This window comes from Pararge aegeria, chromosome 4, assembly GCF_905163445.1.
Source record: "Pararge aegeria chromosome 4, ilParAegt1.1, whole genome shotgun sequence".
NCBI classification, from domain to species: domain Eukaryota; kingdom Metazoa; phylum Arthropoda; class Insecta; order Lepidoptera; family Nymphalidae; genus Pararge; species Pararge aegeria.
In genome coordinates, this window is record NC_053183.1 from 13,187,344 (window position 1) to 13,212,581 (window position 25,238).

Sequence of the window (25,238 nt, forward strand, 5' to 3'; positions counted from 1 at the left end):
TCGAAAAATATATCTTTGTATTTTGTAATTCTTTTAAATAATAAATAATGGCTCTTAACGAAACTAAAATGCCTGGTAAGTCAAAATTCTTTGAATACCTTATTAAGTAATGTTCAATTTCAAATACTTAAACCAACATATATTTTGGCCGATTACGCTAAAAATATACTTTAAACTCATAAAATAATTACTCTTTTACTATATAATCCTTTCCCTTTTTCCTTTTCTGTTTTAAAATCTCTCCAAATAATCACAAACGCGTGATGTCACTTTACGCGCCATCTTTTATCTCCTCTCCTCTTTCTTTTTTTCCCCGCTTCGCTTTAGTCGCAAGTCCTTCCAACTTTCGTGGCAGCGCGGTTTTATCAAGTATACTCCAAATCCATGACTGTTTTTATCAAAAGGATTGATGACTAAGCTCAATCTAATCATTCCTAAATTCATCTAATCATTTCTAAATTCATTTTATTTATTTGCATATCTTCTTGTATTGATAATCTAGCTTAGAATGGCATTTATCTTTGACGAAAATTCAATTTCATTTTTTTGTTAGTGCTATATAATATCACTGATCGACCACTAAGACAATCATTTTAATATAAGATTTGGGAACAAAATAAACGAGCCGATATATCCAGATCCCTTTAACCCAAGTGGGCAAAATGTACAATGTAATTTTTAGGATCGAATGGATTAAACGTAGCTTTGAATGGGCAAGAGCCATTCATGGGTTATATATTGTTTTACTCACTAATTTTGTCGTCCCAAATCTGTTAGTTGTAAGCAATTGCCTGTTATTTTACCACTTAGGGCTTAAAAAGGATAATCCCAGCTTAGGATGTATCAGAGTTGTAGCATTGTAAATACAAATTAACACATTAATTATCTCATCTGAAGTCTGCTACCTAGTGGGTTAAATTCTAGTTGTCTAAATGGATTCAGATTAATTTCTTCTAACCTCTTTTTCACTCACTCTTATCTAATATAACTACCAAGACAAATGATTTTGACAATTGATTTATTGATTAATCACAAGAGCAATTTAAATTTTTTTTTTTTAATTAGCTTAACTTAGGTTTCAAAGGAAGAGTCAGTCTCTCTCAACTCACTCTAACTCAAAAGTACTTATTAGATTATTCTAACTAGTTTAGAAAACCCGGAGTTGGAGAACACCAATTTTCCGATATAAGAAAAGAATTAAACTATTCAGTTTGATTCTTCTCATATCATATCTCATTCAGTTTTTTAATTAGGTAGTACATCGATAAACAAGGTCTAAAATATCGTCGTCGGGAAAATTCAAAATTCATTTTATTATTACCACTTTTGAAACGTCGAGTTAGTATGCCTATTTATGGTTACTCTAACACCGGTTCCGAATGCAGATTCTACCGAGAAGAAGTCGACAAGAAAGTCAGCAGTTGCTCTTTCCAAAATCATTTTACAATTTATCAATCATTTTTCTTGTGTGAGATGAAAGCGGAGCGGCATGCTTCCAAGCAACTTTGTCATTACAAATAATTTAAATCGTTGCTTCTCAGCTCAAGATGTCAATAAAACTGTAAAGATAAGAATACAGTAATTATCTTGTCTCCCCTCAACGTTGGACTCTGTTATCCAGGGAGATGAAGCGTTTCGTAAATTAACATAACGCATAAATTATCGTCGCGGAGCCATCTTATTAGTGTAATTTGAAATATTGTGCGTAAGCGTTAATAAACTTCCTGCACCGAAATATCTTCATTTCTTCGGAAACATTGCATGTTTTTATTGTAGCGTCATGACTGGGTTTAACTGCTTGCGAAATATAAGTTTAACCACACAGATATAAGGTGATTTGGTGGATTTAACTGTGGGTAATTCACTTTCACAGTAGCCCGCGTTCTTCGAGTGCGTTTATTACGTTTATATTTTTAATTTACAAATCCTGCGGGAACCGGTTTTTTTTCTTGGCATAAAAAGTAACCTATGTTACTCTTTTCAACTAACTCTATATCTATATACGATTTGATTGATTCTTGGCATAGAGAGAGTTAGGGCGTAAAGGAAGTACAAACAAACAAACACTTTTTCACATTTATAATATTAGTAAGATAGGGGGCTTCTGGAAGATATCTCGTCAGAGATAAGCTTGCGTAGCAATCTTTTTTTTTTTGGTGCTTGATAAATAAATTAGCTAATATAGGAGGTATCATGTGAAGAAACAACAAACATAGAAAGTACTTTCTATTAGTTCCCAATTTAATGTTTAATTTTAATTTACTACCACTTAATGGTGCAGTGCAGTTGTTAATATTATGGAAAACAGATAATACTATGTGCAAAAGGCATTTTAAAAATCAACTCTATTGGAACTAACAGAACTGCTTTACCAACTGGTTGTAAGTGTTAGACGTTAGTGAACGTAATCAGCAAATACTAAGTAACTGATTGAAATTTGAGGAAGCACTTGGACGCTGCTAGATTAATTTAAGAACAACTTTTTACAGAAGCAGCTGTTCTGCTGAACATCAGTGAGATGATTGACCTCGCGATCGGCACTCCTGAGGTAGATATATCTAAATTTATTTTGAAAACAGAGACTATAAACAGTGGGGCAGTAATAATACAGATCTAACGACACAAAACTTTAATACAGCGTCACTGTCACAACCGATTTTTTAGGTTACCCAAATGTAGATTCATTTCAAGGTCGTAATGGGGTACGGACTTAAGATGAGTCTAAACCATTTAAATGAAAGACCATCTTAACTAAGGTTCAGCCTCGCAGTTAGTGCCCTTCTGTAGGACATTCCCCTAGATTTCCTCTATCCCATTAGGACCCATTAGGGAATGTTTAAAATTAACGAATTTTAAAGCTTGCAAGCTTTAAAATTCACCTGATCTTAGTTGATTACTACCGCCCCTAAACATCTTTAGCACCACAGGAGCCACGAATGTGTTGCCTGCTATTAAATAATATGTTTATCCGCCACCGCCGTTATCTTCAACAACACCAAATCGTAGTTTTGAAGGAATTGGAAGAACGTTGGCATTGGTGAAAAGTTTATACTTATTCCTAATAAAACTCTAATTGGACAAATTAAGTACCTAAAATACCTTGAGCTACATTGATCATTGGTTGAATAACGGCTGTAGAACACCATATCGTCTTAGCAGTCAACACGGACTCGATGCAGATTAAAACAAATGGGAGATATTTATCCATGACGTATTTTCGGGAAAATTAGTATCTGAAAACCTAAGGTCGTTATGCTCACTTCTGGCTAAGCTTTCGAACTCGTACATATCCTCCAGTGATTTTTAGACAGCGTAACTGATATGTGATGGACCGATCAAATCAAATCTTTAGTGAGTGGTGCCTTGCATGAGTAGGTATACCAGACTGTCTGCATATAGAAAGAAGTGGTGAATGATCGTAGGGCAAGTAACAACGGCCACCAACATTGTCCCAACGTGATGACCACGACCACTCTGCCAACCCTTACAACAAAGATGAAGGACTCATATTTGCTTTGTTTTCTTAGATTGGAGTGGTGGACTTTGGTATGCTTCAAACGGTTTTACACTGCCTCGCACAACAGCTACGAGTGCTTGGCAAGAATGTTGAGCTGCGCGGAAGTGTTGCAGCTCTGCCCGTTGGACGAGAGAACCAGCAAACCATAGCAGTTAGCGAGTACATCATTGACACAGAAGAAAATGTACGTAAGATAGCGAACAGGATAGCTATAATGACCTTATCTTCTGAAACCTTTTTAATTCTTAATTATTGAAGGTAACACGGTTCTATCTAGTGATTAGTAGTTGTCTCCACAATGTGAGGCAGTAGCACAATTATTGTCACTGGGTGTCCAAATTCTGTGATGTTTGTACTTTATCCTTTTCCTTTTGCCAATAATCCCATATCAATGCCTCATACAAATAACAATTTAATCTGATGTTCTCTATTTTAGGCTCCCGCAAAAAGGGAGGAGTTGTGTAAGTTAAAACTTTTTTATTGTAATTATTAATCAAATATTTTCAAAATAAAGACGTTTGCAAAATGAAGAGTCAGTATTATTTTATTATCAATGATTAATATATTTGTTTATTAAAAATCCTTATTTTTTCAGTGCAATCGTATGGTTCTAAAACCGAACAAGAAACGATATTAGTAGGTAAGTGAAACCTTAAATTAAGGTAGCTTTCTCTGTTTCAGAGGCATTAGAGCAATATTATCATGTACCTAATTAAATACCTACTAATAGGATTCCTTCTTTAACAGTGGAAAGACGGAGGAGATCAGAGTCGCCAGGTGTGTATAAAAACATCAAATTTTTTAATGTTTGTATATAACAAGAAGGTATTTTTAAACATATTAGGCACACAGAGGTGTGTGTGTGTGTGTGTGTGTTTTGGCATAGTTAATGCCTATATTGAGAAGAAGAAAAAAGCTAAAAATTATATATTCAAAAATAATACTAGACTACAAATCTAACAACTTTTGGCCCAACTTCCGATTAAATTGGAAATACCCATGTGCAAATGCGTAAACCTCATAATAATTTATCAAGGATCATCTCATTCATTTAGTTCTAAAGAAAAACATAATCTAAAGGATAATTGCTATCTTTTCTTTATTTTGTTATAGGATAATAATTATTAATATTATAGTTATGAGAACCTAATAGATATTAATTATGTAGTGGATATACTAATTTGATTCGTTTTCTAACAGTTGAACGACAGAGGAGAGTTGAATCGCCAGGTTTGTAAAAGTATCCACTCAGCTCATTTTATAAATCGGTAGGTACACTGATTTGTGAAAAAATACCACTTTTCCCAATTAATTCAATGAGTACAAAGTTATTGTTTAGAAGAGCTGTTAATAAAGTTCAGTTTTCTCTTATGGTTGCCAACCTCTTGATAGGAGTTGGCACTAGAATAAGAGAAGATAGAATGAAGGAGAAAAAGCGGATATTGCATACCTAATATAAATTATCGCATGCACGTAATTGTCACATTGTCTGATGTAAAATAAAAATCTATTAATCCATTCAATCGTTCCTTCTTAGGATTGACCACAAGTCCTACGCGTACGAGATCGCCTTCACTGCCACCGCCTTCTCAGAGGTTGACTTCTACCGAGAAATTGTCTCTGGTTACGATCAGCAAGTTCAACATCCTCGAAAACACGGTCGAAGATCTGAGGAGTCGTGTCTATGGAAGCATGCCAAAAAATCAAGAAATTCTCGAGGAAGTCAGGTTGTTGAAATTTGCAAATGGGCGCACATTTTGGGCCTCATAGGTATCCTCAGCTGTGCTCAGGGTCACCTGATCAATCCGCAACTTGGAGTATGGAAATTCGTACAAGAAACCATAAAAACTACATCCTGCTATTAATGAAAATCATAAATTGTAAGCTTGATTTCTTGCCGCCCATCACAGACAACATCACTCATGCTAATTTAATTTTAAACTTTTCACAGATCGCAAACTAACTTGAAAGCCATAACTGATATGTGGACTTCCCTGAACGTTTCTTCTCGACTTGAGGCAGCTGAAACGGGTGTTGCCAAGTTAAGCTCGCTTGTACAAGATCTTATTTCGGACACATCTGCTTTACAGGATGCAGTGAGCCGTCGACCTTCCGCTGTGTAAGAATACCTTAACCTTTTTAACTGTTGTCCATTTTTCATCATTTCAATATCTACCCTATTAATGTCCCACAGCTGGGCACAAGCCTTATCTGTGGAAGAGGCAGGGGCTTTTCATGTTTTATGGTTTTTTCGTAGACCTTCCACGCTGCTCCAATGAGGGTTGGTGGGCTAAGCCGACTACCGATTATTATCCCTTATGATTTTTGTAATTCAGGAAAGTGTCTGTAATAAATCTTAGTGAATAATCTGATGAAGCACTTCGAACATTGAGACGAACTGTCGCGAGCCTGTCCTGCGTTACGTAATAACCCTGCAGAACGACTCCATGGACAATAGTAAATCACTGGGCAGGATGAAAACGGTTTTTGTTGCGTTAAAATATCAAATTACAGCGCATTCCTGCCGGTCTGCTTCTAGGATATCTGCTGTAGGGCCTCCAACTGCGCCTCCAGCGCACCCTGAACCTCTGGCTGGAGGTCAATCTGGTTCGCCAGCAACTACAGAAGAGTTAGCAGCCATAAATTCTACTTTGAGCCGTCTACGTGGCGATTTGGATAATTTAACTAACTCATACTATACAGCTTTAGCGGACTTACAGGCTGGACTAGGTAAGCTGTAAAAATAATATTTACCTGCCGACTAACGAGAAAATTGAAAATAGTTAGGCACTTTACTTGTACTCTGTGTCGGAAGTCAATTGCAAGTACGTAATTAGAGCTATCTGCTTTAGTAAGTCTAATTGTTGCATAGCTAAGGATTGATTTTTTATTGCTAACACAAAACTGAGCAACTGATTTTAACGCTAGATATACGCAAACAATAAGTAGTTACCGAGATTTTCGAACGTTCCGGTTTCACTTGTCATGGCGGATCGCTAGATTTTGCAGTTTTGTTTATTGAAAATAAATACAAATCACAGTCGCAAATAAAAATATATTTTTCATAATACATGAACCATATTATCATTGACAAATACAATATTTTAGCGTTTCTTTGTTACTGCCATCATGCCTATTTAACAGACTTTCTCCAGTCCGGACAACTTAGATCGCGAATAGTTATCTACCGTTACTTTGAACTTAACCAATTTGTTCGTAGGTTCTATGCCACCGCCGACGCCTCCACCATCTTCTGATGGACCGGGCCCACCAGAAGCTCCTCGAGCACCACCGGGTGAGTGTAAATATACTTACCTTCTGTACTTACACACGCCAAATGAATCAACGTAGGAAAGAACATAGTATCTGTGCAGTACCCAAAAAAAATTGGTAAAATTGTTCTGATTAGCCTTCACACCTTCATGGTTTAAGTTTTTGCCGTAGAAGGCGCCCCGCCCGAAGAAAATGCTATTAGACGATAAAACATCCAAACTGGATCAGCAGTGTTAAAATTTGCGCCTTACGTGAGTTCAATCCCTTGCTGACATGCGGCATGTATTATGTATTTATTTTCATAGTTATAGGTCGGAGGTCTTGGTTTGAAATGCTCAAAATGATAATTTAATTTACTTAAACTGACACTATGTGAGTAACCGCGACAATGGCGTTTGGGAAAAAAAGGTTAATTGTCGGTGTTCTCATGAACGTTAATAAATAATTTTCATCTAATAGAAAGCAGAAAGTCCGAATATCCCAACCAAGAACAGATAGAGAGGATAAATGACCTGGAAAAACGTCTCAAGGAATGCTGTGAAAGTATTGGCAAAAATGACGGTGTTATACATGACCAGGTGAACAAAACTTACAATGTTAAAATGTTAACTCAATTGAATCATAAACCTATTGAGAATTGTCGAATATCGAAAAATTAAATAATATAGTAAGATGGGCATGTCGAACTACGAGAATTTACCTAAATCTTTGACCAAAAGCGAAAAATAGCTCTTTTTAGTTTCCCATTCGGTATTATATATTTTTTATTGAAGAAAGGTGCTGGTGAGAAGTCCCTCATTCTCTTACACACTACTAAGAAGCAAGTAGTAGTAAGTTGCTTTGCTTTTTTAAAGAGTGCAAACTGCATATGCTACCCACTAAAATACCCTACTCATAGCTTTAGACACGCAGATATATCTTGTATCTTAAAATTGAAAATTAACATATTACAGATCACCTCCTTCCAAGATCAACTGGAGTACTTAATGACACAGGTTAATGGTTTAACGCAGGAATTTTCCATGGGAAAACTATCTCCTGACCTCATAAAGGATTTACAGGGTAAGGAAATTTCACATCAGAGGAACTTATTAGTAATGGTTTCTTCTGTACGCCTTTTCATGAATATATTCTGCTTTGGGTCGCGGTCAAACTGCTGCAAACAAGCGCACAAGTATATTTTACAACTGCCATAAACAACTTCCGGGGCTAGTTTTCCACGCTCAAATCTACATGTCAAATAGGCCAAAATTGTCCTATACGTACATACTTATAATATTGACTCGGCATTTCCATAATCTACCAATACACTGCCAATCCGCACTTGGCCAGAGTCGTAAACTACGTTTTAAATCCTTTTCATTCTGAGAGGAGACCCGTGCCCCGTAGTGGGCCGGTTATGGGTTGATAATGAACATTTCCATAATCCATTGAAGAGTTTGGATGAAAAAGTAACACTGAAGGTTTTGTCTCTTCTGTGATTTTTCTGCTTCCATTGTTCTTATTATCTTCATCTCCGAAGTAGGTATACCTAAAAATGTTTCTATCACATTATGCATTTTGAATACGACAATTAATTGAAAAGTTACTGAATGAGCTGAATAGTTCATTTGGTAAATTTATTAACTAAGTTTTAATTTAACTGTTCTAAACGCAGGTTTGATGAAACTATTCCAAACCGTACAAGAGATGCAAGAACAACTCAAACAAGTGCATGAAACAGCTCTCCAGTTGGCAGCCGAAAAAGAAGATAGACAATATCATATGAATGTTAGATTTTTATTCCGTATCTTCCTAACTTCCTGCTCATACATTTTCATTTTTCTCGTACATTTTTCTGGTATTTTACTAATAAAAATCTCCTTCCATTCTATCTTACCTTACCATATTTTGCTAATGGTAAAGCCTACTTCCTACAACGATTGACTGGTCCGTCTTGTTACCACAATATCATCGATTATTACAAACCCCCATCTACTAAATTAAAAATATTTCAGGCACTACTTGAACAAATAGAACTGTTAAAGACAATAAAACTAGACCGCGAAGACATGGTTGAAGCAATGGCTGAAAAAGCTGACCTGCGTATGCTTGCGCGTAAGGTATCACACGATCAATTTGAACTGGCCTGCGACGACTTGTCACGAGGGCTAGAACATGCAATTGGAAAACTCAATGTTCAGGTAAGTTATCATTGGATGGCAGGGGGATCATTTTCCTCCAACCAAGACCAAAACCGTCGCGTCCTTACTTCTTAGGTTCCCAGTATGCGCAGTAACCATCAAAATTAATGACTATAGCAAAAGTTATTTTTGAGTGAGAACTCCACAAAATCAGATCTTTCGATCAGGAGAATGTTGGGAACATTCGAATACTTAGTTGATTTTCTAGATTAAGTCTGTTGTTATTGCACTTGTGAGTAAAATAAAAGTTCACAATACTTGAAGCGTTGTCTGTCATTTTGCCAAAATAGAACTTAGATAACTTCTTTTTGCTACCACCGTATTTCAAAGTTTTCAATATATTCATCGTTTTACATAAACATGAGGTTTTCTTGTGTTCTTTTTATTGATATCTTATATACTTTGAATTTTAGGAAGCATTATGGCAACAAGCCCTCGACGATATTCAAAGAGAAATCGAAATGAAGCTGGATAAGATGGAGTTGTCCCCCATGAAAGATTTCTTCAACAGCAAACTGAAGCAACTGCAGGACAATCTCAAGCAAATGGCGGCGATGCGGCTTGAAGTTGAGGCAGCTGGAACTAAACGTCGTTTACTTAGGTAAGCTAAAATATGGGCATGTTATATTTTAGGTAGGTATCCGTCGTTCGATTGATGTGAGATCACATTTGCGGAACATGTAGGTATAGGGCATTCCGCAAGACCTTTGGGAAATTAGAATCTTTTCTCCGATGAGAGTGGAGGCCTGAGCGCAGCAGCGGGAGATAGGCTTATGATGATGGTAAAATTGGATATATTATATACTAACTTAAGCCTTATAACTTAATTTTAGTACTTATTTCTATTAAGATTGAACCGCTTTTACGTCACAGTGTTTGTGGCGTTCTCGAAGGTGCGTTGTAAATCTAGTAAAATACTTATTAATATATTTTCATCCCAATCCAAGATACTTTACATACGAACGGTACGAACAAAATGTTTTCTTTATACTCTATTGACTTTAAGGTAAGTAGTTGGTTTTCCGAAATGTTTTTTTACGTTAGCTACATACATTGTTAAATGTTTTTTTACGTTAGCTACATACATTGTTAAATGTTTTTTTACGTTAGCTACATACATTGTTAAATGTACGTATATATTCTAAACTTTAGGTTAACCATTTTCCTAATTGCCCAGGGATGTCAATTGCATATCATGTGATGCTAAGGCGGTTATGCCGATGGATGCGGCACCCTCAATGCCAGGCTCGAGACCTATGCCGGCCAACCTCTCCATGAAGCCCTACCTTAGTTACGAACTAGGTAAGCTTCATCGAATTTCACAATATTATTTGACAAAGTCCAGATTTGATCGAAGCAGGCGTTATTTGATCGAAGTCCTTGATAGATTATTAGCATGAGACTACAATCACACCTGCATACCTATTCACTCTTGATTTGAAGGTTCTCATATTATAGGTAGGTTGAAAATGGGGAAAATGGAAGCTGGAAGGGCATTCCAGATCTTTGTGGTGCTAATTAGACAAGGAAATGCAAAGCCCTTCGTACGTGTCAAAGATATATCTAAAATCAAGCTTAGGTATAATCTGCGACAACGTAATATATGGGTATATATGAATATGATAGCGAAAATGTGTACAGTGTAACTTTTTCCATACTAATACAACACACTCTAATAGTTAATACTATCGCTTAAAGTAGAAATATTTTAATACTGGCAACGTAACACTAATGTTAATAATTGCAAAACTCAAATTCTGATATAATTATACAAGATGTATATTATTTGACTTGAAAAGAAAGCTTTAAAAAACAAGTGGAGCTTGACATTTTCCGAGGCATCCTTGTACCCATCCACTTTGTCATCACAACGTGTACTGGGTGCGGAATTTTAAATTTTGATGTAGATTTCCTTGGGTGGTTCCTCGGTATAGAGGTTTATCTGAATTCTGAATTATAGATACGATACGCAAGGCGCAGACGGCGAACGTGACTCAACGGAATATGCATGACTGGGAGAACATCGACAAGCAAATGGCCCAACAAAAGCAACCGCAAAGAACCAGGTACACGCTTCTAGACTCTCCTATTTATTCAAGTAGGCTGACACTAATATTGGCAATGAGAAAATGAGTCTGTTTGTTGCCTATATAGGTTCGGCTTAACCACTGTACTAATATTCATAAAAATTGGCACATATATTATCTTGCATCCGGGAAAACCAAAGATTACCGACCGGTTTATAAAATTCAAAACCAAGCTTTTGAGAAAGCGGGCTTGTTTAAAATAATCAAGGTACATAAGCTGTTGATGAGCTTTTGTTGATTCTTTTCTACTTTCTTTCTTTCTTTCTTTTAACTTCATGAATAGGTACGTTTTCCCGGGATTAAAAGAAGCCTATGTACCTGTATCACATTATGGATTGTATCCTTTATCTAAATTATAAATACTATACATTCTTCCAATGTTACCAATTATTTAAACGATTTCCGTACTTCATTCGAAATTGTTTCATTAGATCCGGGCTTTACTTGTTTTCCAGTGTGAAACATTCAGTTTTGATTTATGTTGTTCAACCTTAAAAGATTTTTGCCGACACAACGCCGAGTTATGTTTTTTAATGCAAATACTATTAAGATTGGAGTTAAAAATTGCAGTAAGCGACTTAGTCGTTACAAATAATGCGCAGGTCAGACACGGGTAAACACATTTGCAACCGCTACTGTGGCGGTTCGCACACGGTTACCACTCCAGCACAACGCGTGGCCCGCCTCGGACACTTCATTAAGCAGTGGGGGCCGGACGTTGTGCCACTATCGTCAGGTCTGGCGGCGGGTGACGATGGCAAGGTACCAATGAATATTTATTCCCCTTCATAGAAAAGCGGCAATGTGAGGCTAAACTTCTGGAGGCATCGCATTCTTCTGACATTTATTAGAGATCGCAGTTCTTCGCTCGCCAACTCCAAAACCAAATGCGTGTTCATCTTAATTTTTAGCATCATATACCTATATGTTATTGGCACTCGCAGTTTATGATATCATCTACTCAGTTCAAATTAAGAATGCGCATTTCTGATTAATGTCAAAGGATAATTCCTTATTTTCGTACATATTTACATGCACTTTTTTACGATTTATTTATTTCTTTCAGATGTATAAAGTGAGCACAACTGAAGGCGCTAACGTAGGTCCAGGTTAGTCTAATTTTTAAAGATAGAAACTACTAATTTTTTTTATAAGCAATAAAACATAAACTAAACAATAATTATATTTGTACGGCTGTTACAGGTGGGGCAGTGGATACTATTTGTACTCCGAAATTAATTAAAAAAAGCGCTGTAATTCAACAAAAATCTATACCAATGGAGGCGGTAAGTTGATTTAATTGTTTGAAAATCTTTTCTATACATTTTCTCAAAATGGGCTCTTATTTCACCGTAGTCTTTTTTTCTCAAGTAATATATAGCGAGAGACTGTGAAACTGAACTCTGCAACTGATAGTTAATAATAAAGCTCTCGAAGCTTTGAAAAATCCTTGCCTGCGGCTCGAGCATAAATAACAAACCGTTGCGTTTATATCATAAAACTCAACAAACAAATATTATATCCTAATTTTTCATAGCAGTTACATCATGATATTAAAATAATACTTTATCATTTTACAGGAGTGTCGCTGTTTAGGAGGTTAGTATTAATCGTTTTATAAAACGAAGACTTAAAACATGAACATAATGTCATAAGCGCGTATAAATTTTTTACTTGCTTTAAAGCCAAAATACATACTCGATAGGATCACATGGAAATGTAGACGTGCAACGAAACGAGGTCGGATCGCGGGAATATGCCCGACTTATTAATTAATTTAATAACCAATTGACAAACATAATTGGTTGATGTAGAAATTAATATGCCTAGGGTGTCATAATGTAAATGGCCGTCATATTACAACTACAGATTTCAGCACTTCTGCGAGTATCTACAAAGGATAGTATAATTATTACGTTTTTCTAATACCTACCTACTTTTATGTTTATAGACGGGCGCTTGACTTTAATCACACCTGATGGTAAGTGATGATGCAGACTAAGGTGGAGCGCGCTTGCCTAGAAGATGCCTATTCACTCTCGATTTGAAGGAACTCATATTGTAGGTACTGGGGAAAATGGAATCTGGAAGGGCATTCCAGATCCTTGCGGTGCGAATCAGAAACGAAGACGCTTCGTATGCGTCCGCGGTATATCAACCACGTAGGGATGCAGATCCTTACAGTGCCTTGTGGTTCGATGGTAAAAAGGTGAACGTCAAAAAATGAAACTGCGCTAAGCGAGTCTGTATAGTCCCGATTCTGCATAAGCGCGAATTCGACGACATAATGGTTGATAGTTTTTGATGTAACTTAGTCACTTAATTTTCATAATAATACTGTTTCAATTTCAGATCGTGTAGCAAAATGATCTATGTAACAATAGCCATTGCACTGAAAGACTGAAATCATTGACTTTTTTTAATCACCTTTTTAAATATTGAAATAAAATGAAATGCTTTGTTGAATTCGATTTTATTGGTAAATCAATTACCTTAGTTGTCTCTATAGCTAAACATATATTAAGCGTCTATACAGACTGGCTGCATTTTTACCAACAACGTTTTGGATGCAGTTGACTTCACTGCAGTTGTATTCACTGCAGTTGACTTCAATGCAGTTGACTTCAATGCAGTTGACTTCAATGCAGTTGACTTCAATGCAGATGACTTCACTGCAGTTGAGATCACTGCATCGGAACTACTAACTCCCTGCCTGCAAACCTTACGGCTCGAGTAAATTGCAACTTTGCAGTTAAAATGCAGTCCGTCGGCATACACGTAATCATAAACAAAAACATATCTCGTCGCACTATCCACAAGTGAATAATCAAAGGAAAATAAACCATATCACTAGAGAAACTTAGACCTATCCGTTACACGAAATTCTAATATTTACAAAACGATACAATTATAATAATGATCACATAGAATTTGTTAACTTAATAGTGAAAAGGGAAAGCGTGCCATTAAACTTTTATTTATTATACAAGGAAAATTTAGAGATTTTTCTTAAATGCGTTGACTATTAATCATTTTGAATAAACTCTTAACTAAATTATTTTCCCTCGTTTTGAGGATCAACTACTTCAACTTGGTTACAAGTTGTTGGTTTTGAAATCCGCTAATCCATATCTAACTTAATACTTTACAAACTTGCGGAGTTATTTAATAAAAAAATCTTATTCTTATGATCTATAAACAAGTGAAGGGCGGGTATTTTCTAGAACAATATAAAAAATATATAGAAAAAAACTGTCCCAATGCACGATCCGGTAGCCAGAGTTGGAATTAATGTCATCTTTATTTTTATAGCATCTAGTTCAACACCCAGTAGACCGAATTAACTAAATAAGCCGATAATTCAATGTTCAATTACAAACTGATGATTTTTGTTCATTGTTTCATTGCAATAACGCTGTCCCGCAGTCGCTAGTTGTGAAAACGAGCGTTTTATTTGGCGTACTCTTAGACTACGGCAATTAAAAACTTTGCAACTCAGGCGATAGTATTCAATATCTTAGCTTAGCTAACAATACCTTGCTATTGATATAAAATTCGGCGGCCTTAACGCTAGTTAAGGCCGCCGAATTTTATATGCTGTTTTGTTGTTGCTTTTCTGTTTTGTGTACTTTTTTGTGGCGCATAGTAAAGTATATTCATTCAGTATTCACATAAATTATGTTCATCATAAATTCATTCATTCATCATTCAAATTAGTACGTTTAATAAAAAAAAAAAAGTTTTTCTTAGCAATATTAATAGGTTTTCCGATTATATTTTACATTATCTGGCAAGAGTGTATTTGGGGGTCCTGAAAACCTTTGTAGTCCCACTTGCATTGTTAGCTAAGCGACGATATGCAGTCAACCTTATTTGTAAAATATGTATCTCATACCTAAACAAATCTGGACACTTGATATTTAAAAGTTTTCCTACTGTTTAACCGATCAAAGCGTAATAACTAATTAATTTATACAACTATATTATACAGTTACTAGCGATTTCCCGCGACTTTGTTTGCGTACTAGTTATGAGATTATTTCTCATACAAACGCTCCAAACAAACCGTATACCGCGTTGCATCACCCGCCCGCAGTAGTTTCCTTTGCACGGCGGCTCAGAAGGTCGTAACATGATGTTTAATAACTTTTGGTCTATATACGTTAATTTTATAGTTCATTCAAGGAGGCGGTTCTTTCTTGGCCTGCTGTACAGTGCACCGCAAAATACATGTAATCGAATCTTAATTAAGACATTCTCAAATAAAGAAAACCTAACTTTTAAAATTAAAAAATACAACAAATTGATTCTATCATGATAGCTGACATTTGCTGGGGAGGATAATAATATTTTTATTTTATTTTGTATTTCTGTTTTCAATATATATTATCTTTATCCCTTAATTGTGTGCAATAAAGAATTTATCTATCTAATATAATAAGCTTTAAGATGCAATTTTTTAGTGTTTGGACCATCCCCTTTTACTGCCATATTGAGTTATAAAGCCTAGATCCAGTGCAAAGCTGTAGTCAATAAAATTTTGCCTAAGACTCCTTATCAAAATGCCTCTAGACAAATCACCAGACCTTTTTCATTGCATCAAAACATAGCACTCGACATAGTCGATTTTAATAACCGTTAACCGGCAATTTTTTTTTTTTAACATCCCAATACTGTACACAAATTTAAAAAACATAGACCACGTTGCTCCAATGCGGGTTGACATGCTAGTGATAAATACCGGCACCGATGGCTAAAAGTGCTCACTAGAACAAGGGGGGGTGGACATCGCATATTTCTTAACTCTGGGCTGGTACTAAAAATGTTTTATACAAATTTATTGCCCGACCCGGTAACTGACCCTCGGTTCATATAACCCGACCACTGCACCACGAAGCAGTTTGCTTTTGTACCATGTACAAATGTCATAGCCACTATTTACGCACTTCACTCCGGCATTCTTTGATCACGTTTTTCAACAACAGATGATCAATAAATAATCGATCGTATCTTATTTAAATTTATTAACGATTGATCAACGAACAGGGTTGATATCAATATATCGTTCGAATTGTTTCGTTATTTCACCCACATGTTAGACGCTGATGTCGATCATGTAGATGCAATAATACTTATTTGAACAGGTGACAACTAACTTGTTGTCTTTAACTAGTCAGGGATATTTTTCTGGTGGTCACTCACCTCATAATAGCGTTTATTTATTTTGTCAAGGTCGTGCATTTTATTTGTCAATACCTTTTTACTATTTAACAAATGAACGCTACTGCGTATTATATGTACAAGTACGAGCTAGAGTCTTTAACGAATACGGGCGCAAACATACTTTAGAAACGCGACCTGACTTTCTCTCAATGAGGGTAGTTTACATTAATTGACGCGTGGAGCGTGACATCATCGAATTAAATGTTTAAGGATGCACGTTCTAAGGATGCCCGCACATCGTCAATATTATTGAAAGTATAAATATTGAGAATTTTTTTTTACCAATACTTTATCTCTACAATACGCCCCGCATAAAGGCAAGATGCAGAATAACGTCAATAATATTGACGTGTCTGCGGGCACCATTACGCTGCGTTTACACCAAACTTCCGTCACATATGTACGTTACATTCAGGCCTGCACATTCTACACGCTACGACTCTAAGCGTGAAGTGACTTAAATTCAAATCAATTTTGGTTTTATGACTCGCATTTTTAACAGGTAGGTACAATACGCTTCGCCAATGTCACGTGGGATGGAGACAAGATACACTGGAATGATCTTGTTACTCAATTTCTTTGAAGCTACCTATCTTCAATAGGAGGCGTCAAGTCGGGTCGCGTTTTAAAAATATTTCTCCACTTCACTGGTACATCCTAACGGTGTCGTCCCCTCGCACTATAGTGGTTATTGCCGTCGCGACTGTAGCGGCGCTCCTTACGCTCGCGGGAGCCGCGCGATCTGTCGCGTCGCTCTCTATCGCGCGACTTCTCGTTGTCGCGTGATGATCTGTGAATGTAAACCAAATATTAATCTAAACGAGGTTCTTAATTAGCCATTCGACCATTACACACTGCATAAGATTATAAATTTATTTTCTTGGAGTGCAGTTAGATTTATTAGCATTCGTTCATTGTTCAAGCTACTGAAAAATGCACTCCCAATAAGCATACGACAGTCAGCCCATTATCTAGAGCAATAAAGACGACAGTGAATAACTCTTACTCATATTTAAGTGTCGTATCGTATGTTATATTATATATTAGTTTATTATTTTTATAATTATTGTAAAGCTGTTGGTAAACCAAATTAAAAAAAAAAGGGGTAAACTTCTAAAATTCTATGTTCCAGTAATTTAGCAGTTACGGACACGTTAATTATATCCCTTGTCAGGGGATACAATAGAGGGGTATAATGAGTCCACCACTCCGCACTGGGCCAGCATGGTGGACTACGGCATAAACCCTTCTCATTGTGGTTTCACACTCAGTAGTGAGCCGGTAATGGGTTGATATGACGATGATGATGTTACAAACCTGGATTCCCCGCCTGAGCGACTGTCACGCGACTTTCTTCGCAAGGGTGCGCTTGCAGAGCGAGCACGAGGCGAGCGAGACCGAGTGCGAGACTTTCGATTCTTTGGCGAGCCTTCGCGCTCACTATTCAAATTGAAGTCGTCGAACCTGCGTAATAAATTATATTCTTGTCATTTACATATCAAAATCAACGATAAAATTCATTAACAGGCTAGCCTGTCACGGGAATGGCATTTACATAAACCCATACAGTGGTGTGCACTTCGTGAATTCACAAAAGCACTGCCTACCCTAAAATTTATATATAACTGGTATAGTAGGATTTTTGGCATTGTTGGCAATTTTCCCACTGTATTCATACCCTGGTAAGAAGCCCAGTGCAGGCCACTGAACCTATACCCCTAATCGGCTACTACGCGACGTCGTACCGGCCCGTCTTTGTCGGTAGGGTGGTATCTAGCCGCCGCGAGAGCCAGACCAGACCAGACCAGACCAGAGAAAACCAGGAGTTATAAATTTTCAAATTACCCGGAGATCGAACTCTGAACGTTCCACTTAAATCTACAGTGCTCACTGCTGCTCTAGGGAGGTCGTCAAACGAGAGATATTAGAAGGGAATTAGGAATACAATAAATAGGTGAGCAGAGTTAAATTAATTTACAAGTAACTTACTATTATTATATTTGAATATATAGCTATATATGCATGTTTATTTAAATGCACCACCTACCTCTCTTCTTGAGCTGTGTTTAACCGCCTTTGGTTGCCTGGAAGAGATCGCTATGTAGCGATAAGGCCGCCAAATTGTATACTTTTTGTTAAATTTGTATTTATAATTTTACTATATGTTTATGTGGTGTACAATAAAAGTGTATTCATTCATTCATTATTAATTAATTACTATACTAAATAATTTATTAATTGTAAGGTCAACATCTCCTGAGGATGCTCCGGTTTCGGAGCGAAACTTTCGTAGATGGTACATTGCCGAGGATCTGTTTGGTGTGGAATATACGGATTGAAGAAATTATAAATTACACCATACAGATTCACCTGCTGCTGTTCGCGGAGTATAGCAAATTAAGCTTAATTTTCATAAAATAATAGCGTACCCAGCCCGCTTCGCCGGGCTAGATTTTGCTTTATTTTATTTAAACAATAAACTTACAACATTAAATTTTTAATAAAAGCTGTATTTGAGAGTTTGACAGTTCATTAATAGGTGTGCTCCGATCGTCACCAAACTTTACAGGATTACTCGCCAGGTCAATCCGGAGATTCCCTGAAAGTTTCATTGAAATCGGTCCAGCCGTTTCGGAGCCTATACGGAACATACACACTTTCTCTTTTATATATGTATATAGATTATGGATTTCCGCTAAGTAATGCCTGCTTCTATCCGAGTAACTTACTTGTTTGCTGGTGGTTCTGGCCCAGAACTGCGACTGGAGCTGGAACTTGAAGATGAACTTGATGATGATGACGAACTACTTGTTCTGGAAATATTAACAGCCTTCGTAAGTAACTATGAATTTCATGAAATATGATGAAACTAAATGGGAGATTCAAAACTTTGTAACTTCAAAAATAATATTACCTATATTATTTCTCAGAACAGTAATTGTAGTAGAAGGAAATTTGTGAACCATGTCTTAAACCATAATTTCAAGGAACATTGTTAATCTAATTACTAATAGCAAACACTTGACTTCTCATTCACTTCATCTTCCAATGTAACATACATAAGGTATGCTTGTGAATGTGTGTGATTTATAATTTAATATTATTTGTTTCTGGTGGGATTAATTTTTGTGACCTTCATTTCTTCTCCATTATGTTATTTTAATTTACCTTTTTTTGCTTCTAGCTTCAGGTTTTCCATTTTTATCCAGCCTGTCTTCTTTAGGACTTTCTTCATCTTTAGATTTTCCTTCACTGTCTAAAAATATAAAAAAAGATTCAGAATATTGTAAAACAGTTATAATTTCAAATCATTTTAATAAATTTATTTTTGTTACAACATATACAAGGCTAGTTGTAAAGGGGATACCCATTCTTCAATAATATATATTTAATTTAATTTATATATACATATTTCATGTAACCTTATAAAAATATGACAATCCCAACTTAAAATCGCATTTATAAAATTGTGAATTAGTGTTATATTATCTAGCTCTTTTTTCTGCTGCCTAGTTAATCTGTGACTCCATCATTAGCCTTAAATGTTAACACTGGGTTGTCATTGCGTATTTTTTACGACATCTTTCTACAGAAATTTCTCTAAAAGTATTTCCATAACACCCCATTTGCTTAGTACCCCCTTTCAAACAAACCTTGTATGCAAACATAATGTTCTTTATAATGACTAAATATAAATTCACAAAGCATCACCGCTAACCCATTTTGGATGAGTTGCCCTGTTCCCCATCACTGCCCCACAGATCATACTTAGAGAGATCTGCATCATCTCCAGATTCTTCTTCATCTTCTTCTTCACGACCCACCTCCATTCCTTGAGAACCAGACGCTTTGGTCTGAAACAAATTCTCAATAAATGTAAAACCTAAAAGAACATATTATTAAGATATTATGTCATCCCATTCTTTAAATTGTTCATGATGAGTTAATTTTTTTAGGACCAGATATGATATTTTACATGAGGACGATATAAAATTTTAAAAATATGTTTCTGAACTTAGTACATTAACAGATGACAGTTTATACACACCTTTTTGGATCTCTTTGATCGTTTTCCGCTATTTGCTTTACTGCCCTTATCAGGTTGCTTAACTGCTAATTTTAACCTATTCAACATTATTGGCTTTGGGAGGGCAAAGCTTTTGAAGCTTCCTATTACAGGTGCATTTTCATTTAAATGTGGTGATTGTGTTTTAGTTTTGTTATCTTCAACTGACATAATATTTTTGTTTAATTTTTTTGACGAATTTGCTGGCATAACTACTGGACCTGGATCAAAAATATCACTCAAACAAAAAGGATCACTTGGGTTTCCATCTAACTTTTCTAATTCTCGTTCAATTCTCTCATCTTGATTTGACTCATTTTCCCATTCCTCGTCATTTGTAAGGTTAATGGTTTCAACAATGTCTGTTTCAGGAACTTGATTATCCTGACGTGAACTCCCAGTTTGATCTAAGTTTGTATTATCATTTTTCTCTTGTGTAAATTGCTGCAAGTTTTGAAGAGCCAACATAATTGCGCTTGTATTTATCCCAGATAACAAACTTGTTAAGTCTAATTGGGTTGGGTTCTCTATCACAGACACATTCGTTTCAGACTGCACAACATTTTGCGGCAACACATTTTGTGACAAAACATTTTGTTTTGGTTTTTCAACAACTACTGGCAATTTATGAAAGCTTACATGGTCCAAATGTTTCCCAACACCTGTATTATTTTGATTATCTGATTGTTTAATTGTAATACATTCTAAAATGTGTACTTTTTTTGAAGGACTTATAGTTTTAGCCATGTTTACACCAGATTCTTCTACATTAGGCACACAATTAATTTCCTCCACTATTTCCATTGGAGTGGGTTCTGGAGTTGATGGAATTCTTGTTATCACCTTCATTTGTGGTTTTTGAAAAACCTGGTTGGCATTTTCGTTTAATTCCCTATGGGAAGTGGTATTTAAATTTCTGGTGTGACCTGGAGGATTATTAGAGATAAGGCTGTCCTTTTCATCCTGCAAATCATTCAATAAACCTTGTAAAGTGTCTTTCATAAAATCAACATTTACTGCATTTGTTGTTTTAGCAGGACTATCGTCACTTGTAGCATACAACATGCTTGTCACAGGACTTTGTGTTCCAAGAGATCCAATACTTTGCGGAGATGGAATATGCCTACTCTGTATATTTAAAGGATGCATATCAACTGGATCAGATATTCTGTAAAGAGCTTCATCATCCTCATCCCATTTAGTTTCATAGATTTTTTGTACACAATCGAATTTTTCTAAATCATTGCTTCTTTCTGGACTTTCAATGTGTTCATTGGTGTTAAAAATATCCGTAATGCTCCTGTTTTTCACAGCTGAATTAGACTGAACTATCTCAAAGACACTTGAGGTATCCAGAACAGGCTTTATTGAGTCATTGCATGTTTGTACAGTTTCTAATGGTTTATCAAATGGCAAGTACTGATCTAATGGGACACTAGCTTCAAATTCATCTTTTGTAAAGTCATTTTCATTTTGGTTGACAACTGATTTGGAATTATATCGTTGAGGTAAACTCAAATAATTATTAAACCTTTTAACTCTAGGATTATCAATAAAAGCCCTGTTTGATGCTTGTGGCTTTTGCTCTGTCCGATTATTGATTCTCAGTTTGTTGTTAGCAAATGTATTTCCATTTGCTTTCGCCCAAAACCCTTTCTTCTTAACATTATCCTTAAAATCTTGGTAATTTTTCTTTGCTGTTGCTGCTAATCTTGTAGGTACATATTCTATGGAACATTCATCAGTGCCAAGCAAACTTTCTTGCTGCTTTGGATTAACAGCCATATTTTGTAAATTCATTGTGTAAATATTCCCTGTTGTTAGAGGTGATTGCTCAACTGGTTTAATAGTGCTATAGCCTTGAAAAGAGTGATTTTCTTTGGGTGTATAATTACTTACTGCAGTTACTGGGGCCACGCGGGGGATACGCTTTTTCTGTTTATGCCTCACTTTTCTACTGTCACCGAAAACTCTAGATCTAAAATCAACTTCATCACTGTTGTAAGAAAATGATTCCGAATCTGATGTCTCTTGAACTGAATGCCTTGTATTAGTTGACTTTATAGATGGGCTCTTCCTTTTTAAAGTTTTAGTGTCTTTTTTCTCAATGTCAGATTCTGGATAGTTAGAATCTTGACTATCACGGGAACTGGACCTTGTCCTGATGTGTGTTGAAGCCGATTGGCTCCCTCCTTGTGATCCCCTGTCATCTAAACTGCTTACAGAGCCTCCGGCAGCTCTTGGTTCATTTTCCATTTCACCAATATGTAAGGTTTCAACACTAACACTGTTTTGCCTTTCAACAAATGAAGGTTGTTTGTCTAACGTTTGAGGACAGTCATCTTCACTATCAGATATGGGAATTTCATCAGGATTAGGCAGCTTTTGACAAACTTTTGGTGTATTATCACATTTTGTTGTTTCAGCAGGTACAGGTCTATCCACATCCTTTTTTGGCATTTCTAAGTGGCCATCAACTAAACAACCTGTGTATAAGAGCCTTTGACGCCAAGCAAAGATGGTTTTAAAGTCAGGTGCAGGTTTGTCATACAATGATTCAAATTTTTCAGTACTCATTTTACAATTGTGATACACTATAGCAAAGGCAGCTGCTGTAACTCTTTCTTTAACTGTATAAGTTACTTCAAAGTCATCTGCTGGTGTTGATCCTGTAAACTTGTACACAACATCATTGTTTGTGGAAGAAACTCTATTTTCCATTACTGGGTTATGAGGCTTTAATACAGGTGACACACTCTGGTCACTTTTGCCCTTTTTGGAACTGGTTTCATAGCCAGAAGACCCAGTCTGATCTTTGTCACCTGAGCTACACAATCGTTTACGCGGGAAGCCATTACTTTTATAAGAACTTGAATTATCTTTTGGTAAAGTTTTGTTTGCATTAAAATAATAAGGGTTGTTATAATGATTTCTCTTGAATACTGATCTTTTGCGTGGTGGAAGTTCACACACTGAGCCATCACTAAGACTACCATTGACTTTGCCTGTTTGTTTTTTAGCCTGCAATGAGTCAGCTGGAGCTGGTACTGACTGTACAGGGTCCATTATTATTCCCTTCTTCAGCATTGTTGGTGGCAATATTTTGTTAACAGGTCCTTCAGTGATGCCAACCTGAAGGCAGGAAAAATTATCTCCACTTTAATAATGATGTGCTTCAAAATTTATTTCACTTAGCAGTAAACATACATCTTCTTAGCTTGAAAATTCCTTTATCTTCCACATTATTATTAAAATATAAAATTACCAGTTGTTTATATTAACAGTGTTAGATTAAAAAACTGTTTAAGATGATAGTAAACATAGTTTGAAAATTATGAATGATGTTATGATATATGTACCTTATCATCAGAATCAGGTTGTCGCTTCCGTTTTCTTCTTCCGAATTCATCAAATTCATCTTCCGAAGAAGACTCTCGTCTTCGGTACTCTACTGCACCACGCTCATTGTAGCCTCCACCATATCCTGTACGTGCTTCGACCTGAAAAATTTGAACATTAATTAAGTAAACGACAAGTAAATAATACAGTAAAGGCTCTAATTACAAAAAAATACTCACTTCGCCAAACTTTGGTGCATTGCACACATTGCAAGTTGGACGCCGGGCCCAGTTCACATTTGCACATTTGTTGCACTGCCAGTCGTCTGCATTAAACAGTCCGCGGGACTTTTCCGCCGCAGATTTTCCTATCTCAGTCCCGAGTTTCTTTTTACATGGTTTTGCTGCCTCGGGCTTTTCTTTATTGCAACGGTAACAAGATGATCGACGTGCAAAATTTATATTACCGCAATTCGGATCACTGCAAATCCAATCCCCGTCGTTCATTTTGTTTTGGCAGATAATGCAACTTTTAAATCCAAAACATTATCACTTATTCGCTACTAAAACCACTTTTAACAAACATTCCCGAGTAAAGATCGCCGACATGTAAATAAAAGGCAATCTGACAGAAATCGCCACTTTCAAAGAAAACCCAGCTCTCTTTCGTAACAAAAGTAAATCAAGCTCAAGCTCCAAAGCCAGCCATGAAATGTCGTAAAAGTCTACATCCTGTTTTAAATCCCATAGATCCATACACTTCCGGTACGCAGATAAAAGACAATGTTCAGTTTAGTTCAACGTCAAACTACGAATCACAGAAGATAGGTATACTCCGGCGCGGCGGCTATACCTTTTTATTTAGGGACTTGTTGCATATTTGAAAAAAATCGCGTACAATCGAACTTTCGATTTTTTTAGATATCACTTTTTAGGGGTGGAAAAAAAGAGTATGCATGCATATGCTGCATTTTGTTATTACTAATTTTACAAAGCCTATATATATATTAAAGCCAATCAATTAAGAAAATATTTTATACAAATTTATCCCTAAAGGGGATAAAACTTGGGTTGGAAGTTTGTATGAAAATGCTGTTTTTGAAGTTTACCAAAATTTACATTAATTTGCGATATTATATTCGTTAATATTATGAGCAGAGAAGAAATTTTAAATGCGCAAACCTGCCTAGTAGATGAAAGAAAGAGAGTGATATGTTGTTCCAATTAGGGCAGAAGCATACGATATAAACGGATTCCTTGACACTTAGCTTAGGTATAGCAATAACCCGCTATATAATAATAAATGGCAAAGTGTTTATTACTGTTTGTTTGTAGCTACCGTATAAACTATTATACTATTTTAAATAAATTTGTCGGTAAATTTCTCTCTGTTGAAGGGCATAGGCACCAACAGGGGTCTTTTCATGCTCACGAGAAATTAGGAAATCTACGCTGACGAAGTCGTGGGCATTCACTTAAGTCACCCTGAGATGCACACTACTAATCGTTTATTTAGGAGTTTTAACAGTATTTTTTAAACACTTTACTTTT

At 36.1% G+C, this 25,238-nt stretch overlaps 2 protein-coding genes across 2 annotated transcripts; one reads left to right on the forward strand and one right to left on the reverse strand.

Annotated features, from left to right (window-relative positions):
• On the forward strand, nt 1–13,529 carry LOC120623534. Its single transcript, XM_039889588.1, has 23 exons — nt 1–75; nt 2,490–2,548; nt 3,528–3,701; nt 3,954–3,978; nt 4,113–4,157; nt 4,265–4,294; nt 4,718–4,747; nt 5,055–5,244; nt 5,469–5,636; nt 6,057–6,247; nt 6,738–6,812; nt 7,250–7,368; nt 7,744–7,852; nt 8,448–8,560; nt 8,788–8,973; nt 9,387–9,574; nt 10,151–10,275; nt 10,934–11,039; nt 11,663–11,822; nt 12,127–12,169; nt 12,264–12,346; nt 12,641–12,659; nt 13,413–13,529. Exons 1-23 carry the CDS (start codon nt 48–50, stop codon nt 13,427–13,429), a joined length of 2,283 nt encoding a protein of 760 aa, XP_039745522.1. The 5' UTR covers nt 1–47; the 3' UTR covers nt 13,430–13,529.
• Nucleotides 13,518–24,394, reverse strand: LOC120637585. Its single transcript, XM_039909425.1, has 8 exons — nt 23,928–24,394; nt 23,709–23,849; nt 20,332–23,481; nt 20,002–20,137; nt 19,452–19,539; nt 19,013–19,096; nt 17,601–17,747; nt 13,518–17,073 (listed from the first exon to the last, which is right to left on the reverse strand). Exons 1-8 carry the CDS (start codon nt 24,192–24,194, stop codon nt 16,941–16,943), a joined length of 4,146 nt encoding a protein of 1,381 aa, XP_039765359.1. The 5' UTR covers nt 24,195–24,394; the 3' UTR covers nt 13,518–16,940.
• Between the last annotated feature and the right edge of the window lie 844 nt (nt 24,395–25,238).